Source organism: Dermacentor silvarum, chromosome 10 (genome assembly GCF_013339745.2).
Source record: "Dermacentor silvarum isolate Dsil-2018 chromosome 10, BIME_Dsil_1.4, whole genome shotgun sequence".
NCBI classification, from domain to species: Eukaryota; Metazoa; Arthropoda; class Arachnida; order Ixodida; family Ixodidae; genus Dermacentor; species Dermacentor silvarum.
The window spans coordinates 79,456,401-79,469,775 of NC_051163.1; the positions used below are offsets into that span (position 1 = coordinate 79,456,401).

Below are 13,375 nucleotides of genomic sequence, written 5' to 3' on the forward strand. Positions count from 1 at the left end.
TTTGATGTAGCTTTTAATGACAGCGCTCGAACATTGATGTGCTGTAATCAACACTACCTTGCTGTGCTGCCTCAACGTGCTGGCTTGAGGTCAAGGGTGAGCACATTCAACTCTCTAACCTGTACTGCTCGTAGTGGGGTAGTGAATTGTCACCGAATCAGCCTGACCATTTGTGGTCATTTGCACACACCTGGTCACTTCACCACTTCGCACCGGTCGAATTGTTAATTGTCGCTGTGGCCGGGTCTCGAATCCTCAATCACCAGCCATGCCTGCTGCTATGTCGGTCCTCCATTTCGCTTACCCAGCGCGACAAACTGCAGTTATCCAGCGCGCCCGACGCTCCACTTCGTGAGGCCTTGAAGGAAAACGGTAGAATCTGATGTTGGGATTCAGGCCTTCTTGTTCATGGCAGCCCACGACGCAGCAGTAACGACGGTGACGCTTTTTCGAGGCTGAGCTAGTTCTCTCCGGATCGGCGTCGCCGATGTCTTCTGCTTCCAGCATTACGTCCCACGGCACACGGAGAGTCCGTTTTCGTATAACTATAGGCTGCGGCCAGCTCGCAGCCTGGTCGCCATGATCTGTGAAAAGTGACGAGCCTTTTCGCACTCGAAACAGGGCAGAAAAAGTGCGAATCGATGCAAAACGCGGGCTAGAAACGTGCTTCGCCACAGGCAGGGCTCAATACTATCCAAGCTGGTACTACCCAGATGACGTTTTTCGCCGCCACCAGGCGCCGCTACTATACCTCAAACTCCAGCGCAAGACGCCCATTCTGGAGTGGGCTGAGATGGTAGAAGAGGCCTACTTCAAGTAATTCAACCCCCCACCCTCTGTCCCATTGCCCCCTCCCCTTGCAAGAGGGATAAATAAAGTTTTTCATTCATTCATTCAGGAAGAAACTCCCAGAGTTGAATTGAAATTCATTCTCGTTCAGGGATCACACCTAGCATGTCAGCTTTTCAAGGACAGTCGCTGCACCAAGGGAGAGCTAACCAGAAGGCTTGCAGGTTGTAGCGCAAGTTTGCATAAATTGACAACTTGAAGGTTAAAAACCCGGCTCTCCTTTGTGGCTTTTTACTTGTTTCAGGAATTGTCCTCTATGTTGTCGATTTCTGCAGAGGTCATTTTCTTATTAAGTGCCTCAAGCTGTCAGTGAATTTTCTCTTGTGCTACCAAATTTGCAAGGTCATGGTACCGTGTTGAAACTTGGACCAGGATGAATTCTCTTATGACTCCCAGTCTTTCTGAGAGTTATCCAGAGCATGTTTATGTTGTGTGTTTGTGCCGCTTGCAATTGGCTGTCAGCTTTCCTTTCGGTAATTGTACCAGCTGTGCTATGCCATCTCTACACTGTGGTGATTTGATTGACTCAATCTCTCTTCTTTCTTTTGCAGCCTAAACAGGCAAAGGAATCTCTACTTTGTGAGCAGCTTCGTTGCCTACGTGCTTGGTCTGGCGCTGACCATCTTCATCATGATCTATTTCAACCATGCGCAGGTGAGGGTTACTATGCTTCACGAATACACCTGGCTGTACCTTTCATTTTTATTGTGCAAGCCAGCTCAAGCAATCATTCTCACTTGCATAAGGTGCTGAACCCTTTGAAAACACTTTTTCTTCGATGTCAGAGGTGGTACAATTGCAGTATCAGAGGTAAAGAGCTTGCTCAAAATTTAACGACATTTCTGAAATCTCTGCCTCTTGTTTACCACGTTTACATAAATGTTACAAGGTTATTTTCTTCCTTTTTCTTGTTGACTTCTGTAAGTGATGAACATTATTGACGTAATAGTTCAGCGGAAATCCGCTAGGTGGAGAGAAATAATTAAAATGGAAAATGAGACAACCACCCAATCGCAGCAATTGCTACACAGGAAACCCATACGATTTCCTCGAAAGAAAAGCGTCACAGTTGAATAAAAATTTGCGAATTAAACGTCAAAGGCTCAGCGCATACCAAGCTACTGGCACTAGGCGCACTTTGTCAACATCGCAGATTGTTTTGACAATGAAGTCCGTGCGGGCGCGCACTTTGCGCATGTCGCAGATCGCTTTCAAGATACGGCACCCGCGCGGCTGCGTCGTATCTGCAACGTGCCAGTCGCTTGTTTATCGCATTGATCACTTATTGCAACGTAAAAGCTGGCTGCACCGCTAAATTTATGTGACCGCCACATTCAAACGCAACGTAAGATGCAGGAACATTACAGATTGGCGACGTATCACGGGGAAATTATGGAAGTCAATGGGATTTAGGTTGGGACCGCAACAACGCTACGTAGCAGCCGGGAAAACGCAGCAGCGAGGAAGTTATCATAGGGTTCTACTATTATAACTCTTTTTTCGTAAAAATAAATTCATTTTTCTTGATATTGTGTATGTTTTGATGATACGAATTTCGGATGATACAAATATTTCGCGAGACCCCGCAAGATTCGTATCACTGAGATTTTACTGTATATTGAATCTGAAGAGGATCACAAAAAAAAGTGACATATGGGTAATTCAATACATAAAATAAAAATTTCATACAGAAATTTTAAGAGGATTTTGCAGTTGTTCCATTTATACAGTCAATGACCGATTTTCCAGAAGCCCGATTTTTCGGACGTGTCCGATAATTCGGACTCCTTCGTGGCACCGCCACGTACCCCATAGAGTCAATGTATAAGAACGTCTGAAATTTCAAACGCAAAAAAAACCTACGCCGTCCAATTTTCTGGACCTTTTGCCGTGACCGCTGGTCCAAAACGGCATTAATCGTAGCCACTACCGCTGCGATTTTGATTATATCACCTTCTCGAATCGGCACACTTGCACACAGATCCGCTGGCAGCCGTAGCTGCCGCCTTGGCAACGCTAGGCCTACCTGCTTCGACGTTCGCTACCAAGCTTCTTTCTGTTCGGTGCCGTGTTTTTCATTCGAACAATTTGCCGCTGATATCAATAGTGCCGACTCCGCCTTTGTAATTCTCGCCAATGTCTTGGAAGCTCGAAAAGCATGGCACGTTGCGTAATGCCGTTTCCCGAAGATCAGCTTCGCTTCAATACAGTGGTGTTACGCAGTGAAGCATACTAAGAGTGGGAAGGGGCAATCGTCACGGAACACAGTACGATCACCGATGCGCCTAATAAGTGTACTGGCAGGCTTTCAGAGCTATTTCGGATGTGCCTGTGGCTATTTAAGCGCTTGGGGTCAGTAAAAAGGATGCTTTCATTTTTTCGGACTGCCCGATTTAGCGGACGTTCTCGTGCCCCCTCGGAGTCCGAAAAATCGGACGTTGACTGTGCACAATATTTCGTTTATGTGGGTTTGATATATCTAGGTTCGACTGTATTTCATTGAAAGTAATTGTCCAAGAATACCACCCCAGCTTGAGCAGTGGTCCCCTTGGCTTAACTTCAAATTTTGGTGTGCCATTGTGACAGCAAGAATTTTGTGACCTCGTTGTGAACTCAACCCCCATGTGGTACCACGTCAATGAATGTGGTGCTACAGTGCCTGAGGACTTACATCTGGTTGCCTTTTGCTTACAGCCAGCGCTGCTGTACCTGGTACCAGCGTGCATAGGTGTGCCACTGACCGTTGCACTCCTCATGGGGGACATCACAGCCATGTTCAAGTGAGTATTTCGAGGCGACTCGTCGACCACAACCTCGCCCAGCTGGTTTGCTTTATATGCAGTCGACTTCCACTAATTCAACCCTGACGGGACCGACAAAATTGATCGAATTATTCGGCTGGTTGAAATAAACAAGATGCAGAAAGAACACGCCTCCGAATCAAACACGCGCCAAATTTCTGTGTGTCCAACGTAGAAAAGAAACAGGAATGACTTAAAGCCTCTTACCAAAGTAGAAATCTCGCACCAGATTTGTTATAATGATGGCCGGTTTTCTATAGTCAGCTTCGCTGCACAGTTTTAAAGTCAGCTTCGCCGCAATGCAGCCATGTAAAGCAATAAAGCGTATGAATGCAGTGAAGGCAGTTCTGATTTCGTAACCGATTGCACCGTACAGGCAGTTTTCGGCACAATTGCCTTGGAAAACAAAACGAGCCTGTTGTAATTGGGTAAATACCGTAGTCAGACATTGTGAGCTACCATTATTGCTTGAAAATCTTCCTAGGGTGGGCTAAAAATAGGTGTTTTTGATGGGAGATTACGTGTGCTCAATGCATTCACTGTCACCTAGGCTCTGTTGAGAAAAAGGCGCTGCAACTGAAGGGGTCGTTATTTGGGTCGGGCACATGCGTGCGTGCATGCTGGTCAAGATGCTGGTCCAGCCAATGCCAATTTTAGGAACGAAACAACGAACGTTTGGGCCTATATAAATGCGTGGGCACCGACGGGGACATTCGGTCGGGATCGAATTGACCGAAAAATTGAATTAACTGGACTCGAATTAATGGAAGTCTACTGTAGTTAAAATGGTTAACAAAATATGGCTAACCAGTACTGCGAGAATACGTAAGCTGGAGGAAGTTGTAGCCTAATGCTACTCTTGAGGTGATAACTATTTTTCCTTTTACCTGCCACAGTAGCCAAGTGGCTATATATATCTATGGCCTTCTGCTCTGAGCATGTAATCCTGGGTTCAATTTCATGCTGCCGCCGCCAAATTCAGATTTGGATGGAATGCAGAAACACTCACATGTGTTTAGATGCACATTAAAGAACCCCCCGGGTGATCAAAGTTATTACAGAGCCCCCTCCCTCGATTATGGTAGCTCTCATAGCCTACTTGTTGCTTTGGGGCATAATAAGCACCGTAATTTCATTTTTTATTTTTTTTCACAATTTCAAGAAACCTCTTCACCTTGTGGATTACCGCAGAACTAATTTGCAATATTTCGGCATCCCTGCATTCCGAGCTCTTGAATAATTTGGCCTGGCTTTGGAATTTGCTGGCCTCCCGGTTAGCTCAGATGGTAGAGTGACCGCCCTGGAAAGGTGCTGGTCCCATGTTCAAATCAAATCAGTTTATTTCCATATGCTTACAAAAGCATTGCTGCAAAACCACCTTGGCCCTCAGCAATACCGTTTTTATTATTATTATTATTATTATTATTATTATTATTATTATTATTATTATTATTATTATACATACTTTCAAGGCCTAGTAGGCACAACAGAAAGGAGTGGTGAAAATATGCAGTATTTGCAGTACAGAGCAAGAACAGAAAAATTAAACTATAAGGCGCTTTACACGACAATCTTGAAGTTACTGGTGTCACAAATGGAGACTGTCGAGGCGGGAAGGCGGTTCCATTCATTGGCGGTTCTTTGTTCTGAGCCCCTGCAATTAATATAAAACATCATGCAACTAGGGTTGAAAGGCAACGTGAATTGATCGTACAGATTTGAACAGCATGAACAAAATTGTTATTGCTCAAAAGGAAAAAAAAAAAACGGCAAATAACAAAAGCACTAGTATTGCACCATTAAAACATGTTTCACGCGAGGGACAAATCCGCCTCCTGTGCAAGGAGAGCGCACCACGTGACCACTGCGTCGTGCCTTTGCCACGTGGCGCGACCCCTTTTCGCAGTGGCAGGGGAGCGTTTGTTGGAGAGTTGCAAACTCTTTCCTACCCCACACAAGGGAAGGGGAGGAGGAAGCACCCAGCCTTCGCGCGTCCTGCATCTGCTCGACAATGGTGCACGACCTTGCTTGCCCGGAACAGTGTCGTGGAAGGCCCCGCCCATTGCCCCTGGGAGAAGTCCTCTGCGTTAACATCGTATTAAGAACGTGTGAAAATCTCGTACTCTCTTTTATCGTCTATGGAAGGTTATTCCACATTTTTTGGTCCAATCTAGGCTGCCCTGCGCCTACTGTACAGGATGTTAGCAAGTGGAAGGTTAAACTTTTTGTGCAACTGTTTCCTCGTGGGTCCAAGTGGCGTGATGATAATAGCACTTGCAAGGGGGTTATTGTCCGGTGTTATGTCATGAACTGAGCACGCTCCTTTGCAGCCCCTGGAATTGAGGAATGGCACAATTATTAATTTTTTGAATAGAGGTCCTGCGTGTTCCGTATACCTAGAGAAAGACGTAACTTGGAGTGCTCTTTTTCTGCAGCTATGTCAACGACTCTTGGTAAGATGAATGCGTAAGACTCCACGTCTCGTTTCTGTGACTATGTAATATGCTGAGATACAGTAAACCCTTGTTACAACGAAGTTCTTATTCTAATTATTCTTTTAAGAGGGGCGTGGCTTTTGGAGACAAAGAAATTGCGGAAAACATAGTTCTTTTTTTTTTTAATTGCATTTTCTAAATCTACTGTTATTTTCGCACATTTATACCTAATTTTATACTTATACGACGAGTATTTTAGCCACAATAAAGTTTTGTGCAACGTGTATGAGCTGGATATGAGCCGAAATCAACACTGAAATGGCAATTTTTCCGCAACACTTGGAAACGCGAGGTATACGTGGGCTAGACGGGACGCTGTATGAACGACAGGCTTAGAGAACATTGTCACGCATGTGAGCAAGTAGCCGCATCGAGCAATCTGGCCATGCATCCTAGAACATGCAAATGCACAGCTTACATTGACAAGACGACAGTTTTCACTAAAGAAAAAAAGAAAATATCCAGGGAAATTCGAGAGGCTTTAGAAACAGAAGAAAAAAACAACTGCGTGAGCATGCCTTCAGTCAAGCCGACCAAAGCTGAAATCACTTACGCAAGGAATGCATGCACACACAGAACGCACAGATAGAATAATAGCAACCGGAAACTTGAGAACGCGATCTGGGAGGATCTGCTATAACCACAGTTCACACAGTCGCAATGCGTCGTCAAGTACATTAAATACAGTCGACGTCCGATTTCCCGGACGCCCGAAATTCCGGACATGCCTGATTTCCCGGACTCATCTGTGGCACCGTCAAGTTCCCCATAGAGTCAATGTATTAAAAAGTCCGAAATTCCGGACGCTTATAGCCTTCGCCATCCGATTTCCCGGACTTTTTACTGTTAACCGCCGACCCAAAGTCACCACCGACGCCGCCATTTTGGTTGTTTTCATATCCTCGAACCCACCATACTCGCATCGCAGGTGTGGCCAGCAGCACCGCCGCACCGCGCCGCGGCTGCCGTAACCTCGAAACCGCACGTGTCAATCCGTTGCCAGCCGTAGCTTAGCCAAGCCAAACCTCACTGTGTTCGTTCACGTGTTGTTTTGTCAGCTCTGTCAGCTCTGCGGTCGTGTCTGCGGTTGATCGTTTGCTGCTGTGCGCTATCTGCAGTGATCACGTTTCCCGACCTTCAGCATTCACCGAGTTCCTAGCTGTTTCGTGCTGCGCTTTTCGTCGAGCGGATTCGCCGTTTACAGCGATGGCAGCGACTGCTCCTTCGTCTTCGTCCGCGCCTTCGAAGCGCACAAAGCCCCCTCGTAGGCTCACGATGGAGAAGAAAGCCGCCATCATTGAACAAGTCGAAAGCGGTCGGTCGCAGGCAGAGGTGGGGAGGGAGTTCGGAATTTCGAAGCAAACTGTTTCGGACTTCATCAAAAACAAGGCGAAGATCTTGGCAGTGGCTGCCAAATCAACCGGGGCTGGAAAGAAGAATGCGAGTCAGGGTGTTTACCCGCAGCTCGAGGAAGCGCTCCTCGTGTGGCTCAGTGCCATGATCGCGAAGAAAATCCCGGTGTCAGGCGACATCCTGAAGCAGAAGGCGGAGGTTTTCGCGCTTCAGATGAACGTGAAGGACTTCAAGTGCAGCGATGGATGGCTTCGCAATTTCAAGAGCCGCAATGACTTGAAGTTCAAGAAGATGTGCGGAGAAAGCGGCGCCGTCGACGATTCCGTTGTCGCCAAATATCGGGATGGAAAGCTGCAGTCCTTGCTTCAGCAGTTTCCACCTAATGATATTTTCAACTGCGACGAAACTGGACTGTTTTACAAGCTGCTGCCAGAGAAAACGCTTGCATTTGCTGGTGACCCCTGCCACGGCGGCAAGCACAGCAAGGAGCGGCTCACTGTCCTCGTTGGCAGCAACATGTCAGGCAGCGAGAAGCTTCCGTTGCTAGTAATAGGCAAGTCGAAGCATCCAAGATGTTTCAAGGGGGCAGTAACTCTGCCTGTTCTCTATGAAGCCAATAAGAAGGCGTGGGTAACGCAGCAGCTATTCGAAGCGTATGTGCGGAAGCTGGACAGAAGGTTCGAGCAGCAAAATCGAAGAGTTCTGCTGTTTGTGGATAACTGCGCTGCGCATGGCCACATCAAGGACCTAAAGGCTGTACAGATTGAATTTCTGCCGCCGAACACCACAGCAATCCTGCAGCCGATGGACCAAGGCGTGATTCGTAACTTGAAGCATCATTACAAATCAAGCGTGCTCAGCCGCATGGTGCTCTGCTCCGACAGCGGGAAAAGCTACGCTGTTGACCTCAGGTCTGCCGTCGGCATTCTAGCGGAGTCGTGGAAGGCGGTTACGCAAGAGACTCTGCGGAACTGTTTTCGCCACGCGGGCTTCACACTCGACGCCGAGACGGCCGTCTCGCCCCAAGTGGACAGCGTGTGTGACGAACTGCCATCCGCGGACGTTGCCTTCGACGATCTGCGCGCTGCCGGCGTGTCGATTCCAGCCGGGATAACCTTGAGGGCTTCGCCAACGCTGACAAAGACCTCGAGCTATGTGTATGATCTGACAATAAACCAGTTGGTAGTTTGCGCTCCCCTATGTCACCTCGTGTCCACTTCATATCCAATGTTCATTTCGTCCCTGTTGTGTCCTACACTACTAAGCGCAAAAAAAATTAATTCAGCTGGACATATTATGGTTTCCTGCGCACATTATGGCTTCACTGAGTATGTCGCGGAAGTGTCTGATTCTCGAGGGGAAAGTTCGCTTGATGACAATGACAAGTGGACAATGGCGGCCGAAAGTCGAAAATTGCAAACGATTTCAGTATTCTGCCATTAATATTGTCCATGTTGAAGACAAGCAAGCTGTGCTGGACGAACTTGAGAACAGCTCAACGAAGAAAACATGCATGCGTAATTCAAAAAACCCCGTAGTCGAACATGTTCTTAGGGGTTGGCAGCGCTACCCGGACGAACGACAAAGGAAGAGACTATACGAGCGCTCATATTGTCTCTTCCTTTGTCGTTCGTCCGGGTAGTGCTGCCCACCCCAAAGAACATGTTCAGTTGCCAACTCGCCCAGCTTGCTGTGTTAATCCCCTAGTCAAAGCTGCCCTTGTCGAGTGGTTGAAAAATGCTAGAGGCGCCAACTTGCCGATTAGTTGGCCCTCACTGGCCGCAAAAGCATTTGCACTGGCCTTGCGGAATGGTTTGACTTGAGAGATTTGAAAAGCAACATAGCATGTCTTCCTAGCCGATCGTTGGAGGAACCAGAGGATGACCTGCGGGTGTGCAACATATACAGAAGTGCACACAAAATGCTCAGGGTGGGCATGACTTTGGCTCGTTTGTGCTCACTGATGCAGCTGTTCCCGTTATTGTCCTTGTCACGGATGCCAAGATCGTAGATGCTGCGTTGGTTTGTCCCGGCAAAAAAGTGGCAACAGATGAAGAACCTGGGTCTATTTGGCAACAGAATTGAATCGGCTGTTGTGACTCTCGACTTACATAATGCTTGAATAAGCTGGAAGTGATGTTGCTTGCGCCCTGCAGAAACTTGTAGCAGGCTTAGCTGACCTCCTTTTTCTATTGGAATAAAGAGACAAGCACGGCCCGCACCGAGTTGGGAGTGCTTGGGCATCTTTTTCTTTACTTCCTTTAAACAGCTGGAATGCCATTGTGACAGCTTTTATGGTGAATTCGCTTTTATTGAATTACCGCTTATATATCAAAGTTTTTTGCCATTTCATTCACTTCGTTATAATGAGGGTTTACTGTATATCATTCTTAATGCACATGCGGGAAAATGATGATGCACCTGATATGAGCTAAAACATGCATAACTGAGCCGGCTGCAAACATTCGATAAATGTGCCCTGTAATGAATCTGACCAATCCGAGCACGCGGCGCGAGCTTGCCGTGGGCCTCCCCATTAGAGAACTCTTTACCGTCAGCGCGGAGCGGGGCCGAGTGACGTGATGCGCATTCCCCGCGTTTGTCTGTCGCGAAGATTGGCCTTAACGAGCAGACAATAACCCGCAGGAACCACCTGTCACAACAATGGAAAAACCCTCCCGTTTTCTTGAAGAAAACGGGAGGTCAATACTTTCTAAGCAATAGAAGATTGCCGTTAAGCACAGTGTGGCCCACATTAAACTGAAAACCCCTTTTGTATTTAGAACAACTTTGCTATTTCTTCAGCTTCAGAGGGGAAAAGGCACTTAATTCTATTTCACAGACACTCTATCAATAAAAAATATTTTTCCTGACCTTCGTATACGAACTGAGTTGTTATCAGAGCTGGCATACTAATTTGGCGTTTTCTTTAAGAAGAGTAGAGCATACTATACATGCATCTCTATTCTTAGGTACCCAAGTTGCTGATAGCTAGCAAGATTCTTGTTAAGTAATGTGATTAGCTTCCTGAGCATGTGCAACCCTGTGTTTCTTGCACAAAATTTGGAGGCATAAACATGTTTCTTAAATTTTCTGATATTTGATTCAATATCTACTATGTTTGGTCTTCGCACGTCCCTACTACTATTTCATTCGATGTAGCCGTATGTTTTGGTGTGTAAAAAAAATATTTGTTGCAGCTTCACAAACTGTTAAAAAGTTGTTTGATATAGAAGATAATTGTATTTAACTGGGTTGGATATAGTAATCAAGCTTGACTTGTACATGTGACCTGCTGCCCCATGAAGTTATGCGACCCCTGGTTTACGTACTCCAAACACAGCCAGAACTGTTATTGTTCTGTCAGACTGCAAATTATGTTGCTTTTTTTTTTTCTTACAACTGATCTTTTTTATTTTTATCTTCATTACAACATTAGCACCAATATCTTGATTCGCATAGCCTGTTACACTTGGGCCTAATTGTGCTACTGCCAGCTGGCTGCTTTCATGAAGCCTAAATTGCCTGAAATGTGATTTCTTTATTTTTTTCTTTTGTGGCAGGTATGAAGACCACCCTGCTGAGGAAAAGGCTTTGGGCACTGATGAACGGCGGGAGCAAGAAAGCGAAAGTGATAGCGACCAGAAAACGCCTAAGGCTTCGCCAGCGTCTGGGAAAAAAAATACTAGGAAAGACAAGTGAAGTGCATCATCGAACTAGGAAAACACGGCCATGGAAAACGCTTTAGAAGCTGTATTAAATTGAGGACACTCTCTTCAAGGTCTAAGCAGTACAGGAAGTGCGGCCGCCGCAAGACGTTGTAACGACACATTTCAATCTACGAAGGAAAAGGAGTCGAGACTAAAGTTTTTTGAGCAGTTGCATTAGGAATATTTTGGGGATTCAGTTCGCATGGCCAGGTTTGTTTCCGTTGACATTTGGGAGCATGTGTTACGATGCTGACATGATGCCATGTGCGGCGAGTGTCCATGCGCATGGCAGTTTTGCGAATTCATTGGTTGTGTTGTAACCAACTTGCGAAGCTGAAATTGCTGTTATGAAGGGTTTGTCTTAGCTGAAAAGTCTTGGCATTTGCCGAAATGATTTGGGAACGCGTGGGGCAGTCTTTGCCTTAGTTTGTTGTATCCTTATTTGCCCCTTTTTTTTCACATTCTGGAAGATTTCTCTGCGTTGTAAGGCCCGGTCTCGACAACTGTTTGGGTGTTCTGTTGTGCATCATTCCGTTGACCGAGCAGCTGAGAAACTGTTATAAGCCGAGCCACATCTCAACTTGAGAGACAGGTCGTAAAGCCTGAACACTGAAGAAAACGCATTTGGCTCATAAGATAATTTATTACGACATTGAGACTAAGTGACAATAAATTCCATAATAAATTTGGCTTGTTTACATGTCTGTATAAACGTTCATTTCATAAACGTTTGTGTTCCATCAAAACATGAGTATTTCGACAAGTCCACCATCACGAGGATGAATTTTTTTTCGTTTTTGGTACGTCGTGTTTACCGTTCATAGATAAAATAAAAAATTTCCTTGTGGAGCAGAATATTTTTATACCTCAGTCCAGAGTCCAAATGAAACCCAAGGTTGGAATAATTGACGAGCATTGTTGTCTTATTACTTGATTTTGTAAGAAAAAATAGGGTGACGGTACCACTTGTCTTTTTTGGTTGTGCGCTTTCCAGCCAAAGAGAATAAAAGATCTTTCACACCTGTTGGGCATCATGTGTCAACAAGGCTTTTGTTTCTTTCACTTTGAAAAAAGTGAACATGTGTAATGCACCAGGAAGAGTTTTACCCTATAATAGAGAGTTGTAGCTTGTCCTTATACAGTCGAATCTCGATAATTTGAACTAGAAGGGGCCTGAAAATTTACTCAAATTAAAATCAAATAATGTGCAGCGTTGCATTAGGTGGCACCGGTGCACTGAGCTGAGTGATGAGTTCCAGAAGTGAACGAGAAGAAAGGAAACCGAGGGCCCGATTTTTACTATTCATATCATAAGAAGCCAACAAACAGTCGCCAAGAACAACAAAAAGAAAATTACTTGTACTTATTAATTGTACTTGTACATTGCATTACGCACGCTTAATGCGAAGACATGGGTTCATGCCCCACCTGCGGCCAGTTGTTTTTTCATCCACTTTCATTTTCATTAATTTATCATTTCCTTAATTACAAGGAATTGAAGTACCAGTGAGTTGCAGAAGTGTGGCTTCACGGCAGAGTGGTGTGTGTTACTGTAAAGCCACATTTCTAGACAATAATGTTGCTGTTGTGAAGCCGCACTTCCAAGGCAAAATTCGCATACAACTCGCACTTCGACATTACTGTTAAATTTCTTGATTTTTTTTTTTGTGTGTGTGGGTTATACGTGCCAAAATACAGTACTTGCAATGGTAGACCGGAGCAGCAGCCAGCGTTGCCGCACTGCACGAGCTCCTAGAACTGCCAGGCTGGAATCGCCGCCACCCCCGAGTTGGCGTGCTGCTAAGAGCACAGTATGTTCGAATCGCCAGATGTTTTAACACGTCGATATACACATTATTTGGACAGGACCACAGTGTCGGTTCTAATAAGCCGGAGACTTGAATTGGTGAGATTTCACTGTATATGGTGCTCTTCATGGATTGCTGGGGATATAGGTGTGAACAGCCACGGTGGTGCAATCTTGTGGTGCCGAGTGGTAAACAGATGACGCAGTGCTAAAGCTATTGCACTAACTAGCCATATTCTTGGCTGCTGCTGTAAAGCGTCGGCCACAACAAGTTCATCAGCGACACTCGTATAGCACAAAAATGTTTCTAACGCGTTGTTGGACAAAAGGTCCAAGGTTGCAGGTTTGCTTCCTGGCCAC

At 45.7% G+C, this 13,375-nt stretch overlaps 1 protein-coding gene across 1 annotated transcript in view; it reads left to right on the top strand.

Annotated features, from left to right (window-relative positions):
* Positions 1-12,239, top strand: part of LOC119466159 (minor histocompatibility antigen H13) — a 36,247-nt gene extending 24,008 nt beyond the window's left edge. The window contains exons 9-11 of the mRNA XM_037726654.2: positions 1,401-1,503; positions 3,544-3,629; positions 11,062-12,239. Of these exons, the coding sequence (XP_037582582.1) occupies positions 1,401-1,503; positions 3,544-3,629; positions 11,062-11,200 (328 nt within the window). The 3' untranslated portion in view covers positions 11,201-12,239. The remainder of the gene's footprint in view (positions 1-1,400; positions 1,504-3,543; positions 3,630-11,061) is intronic.
* Positions 12,240-13,375: the final 1,136 nt, after the last annotated feature.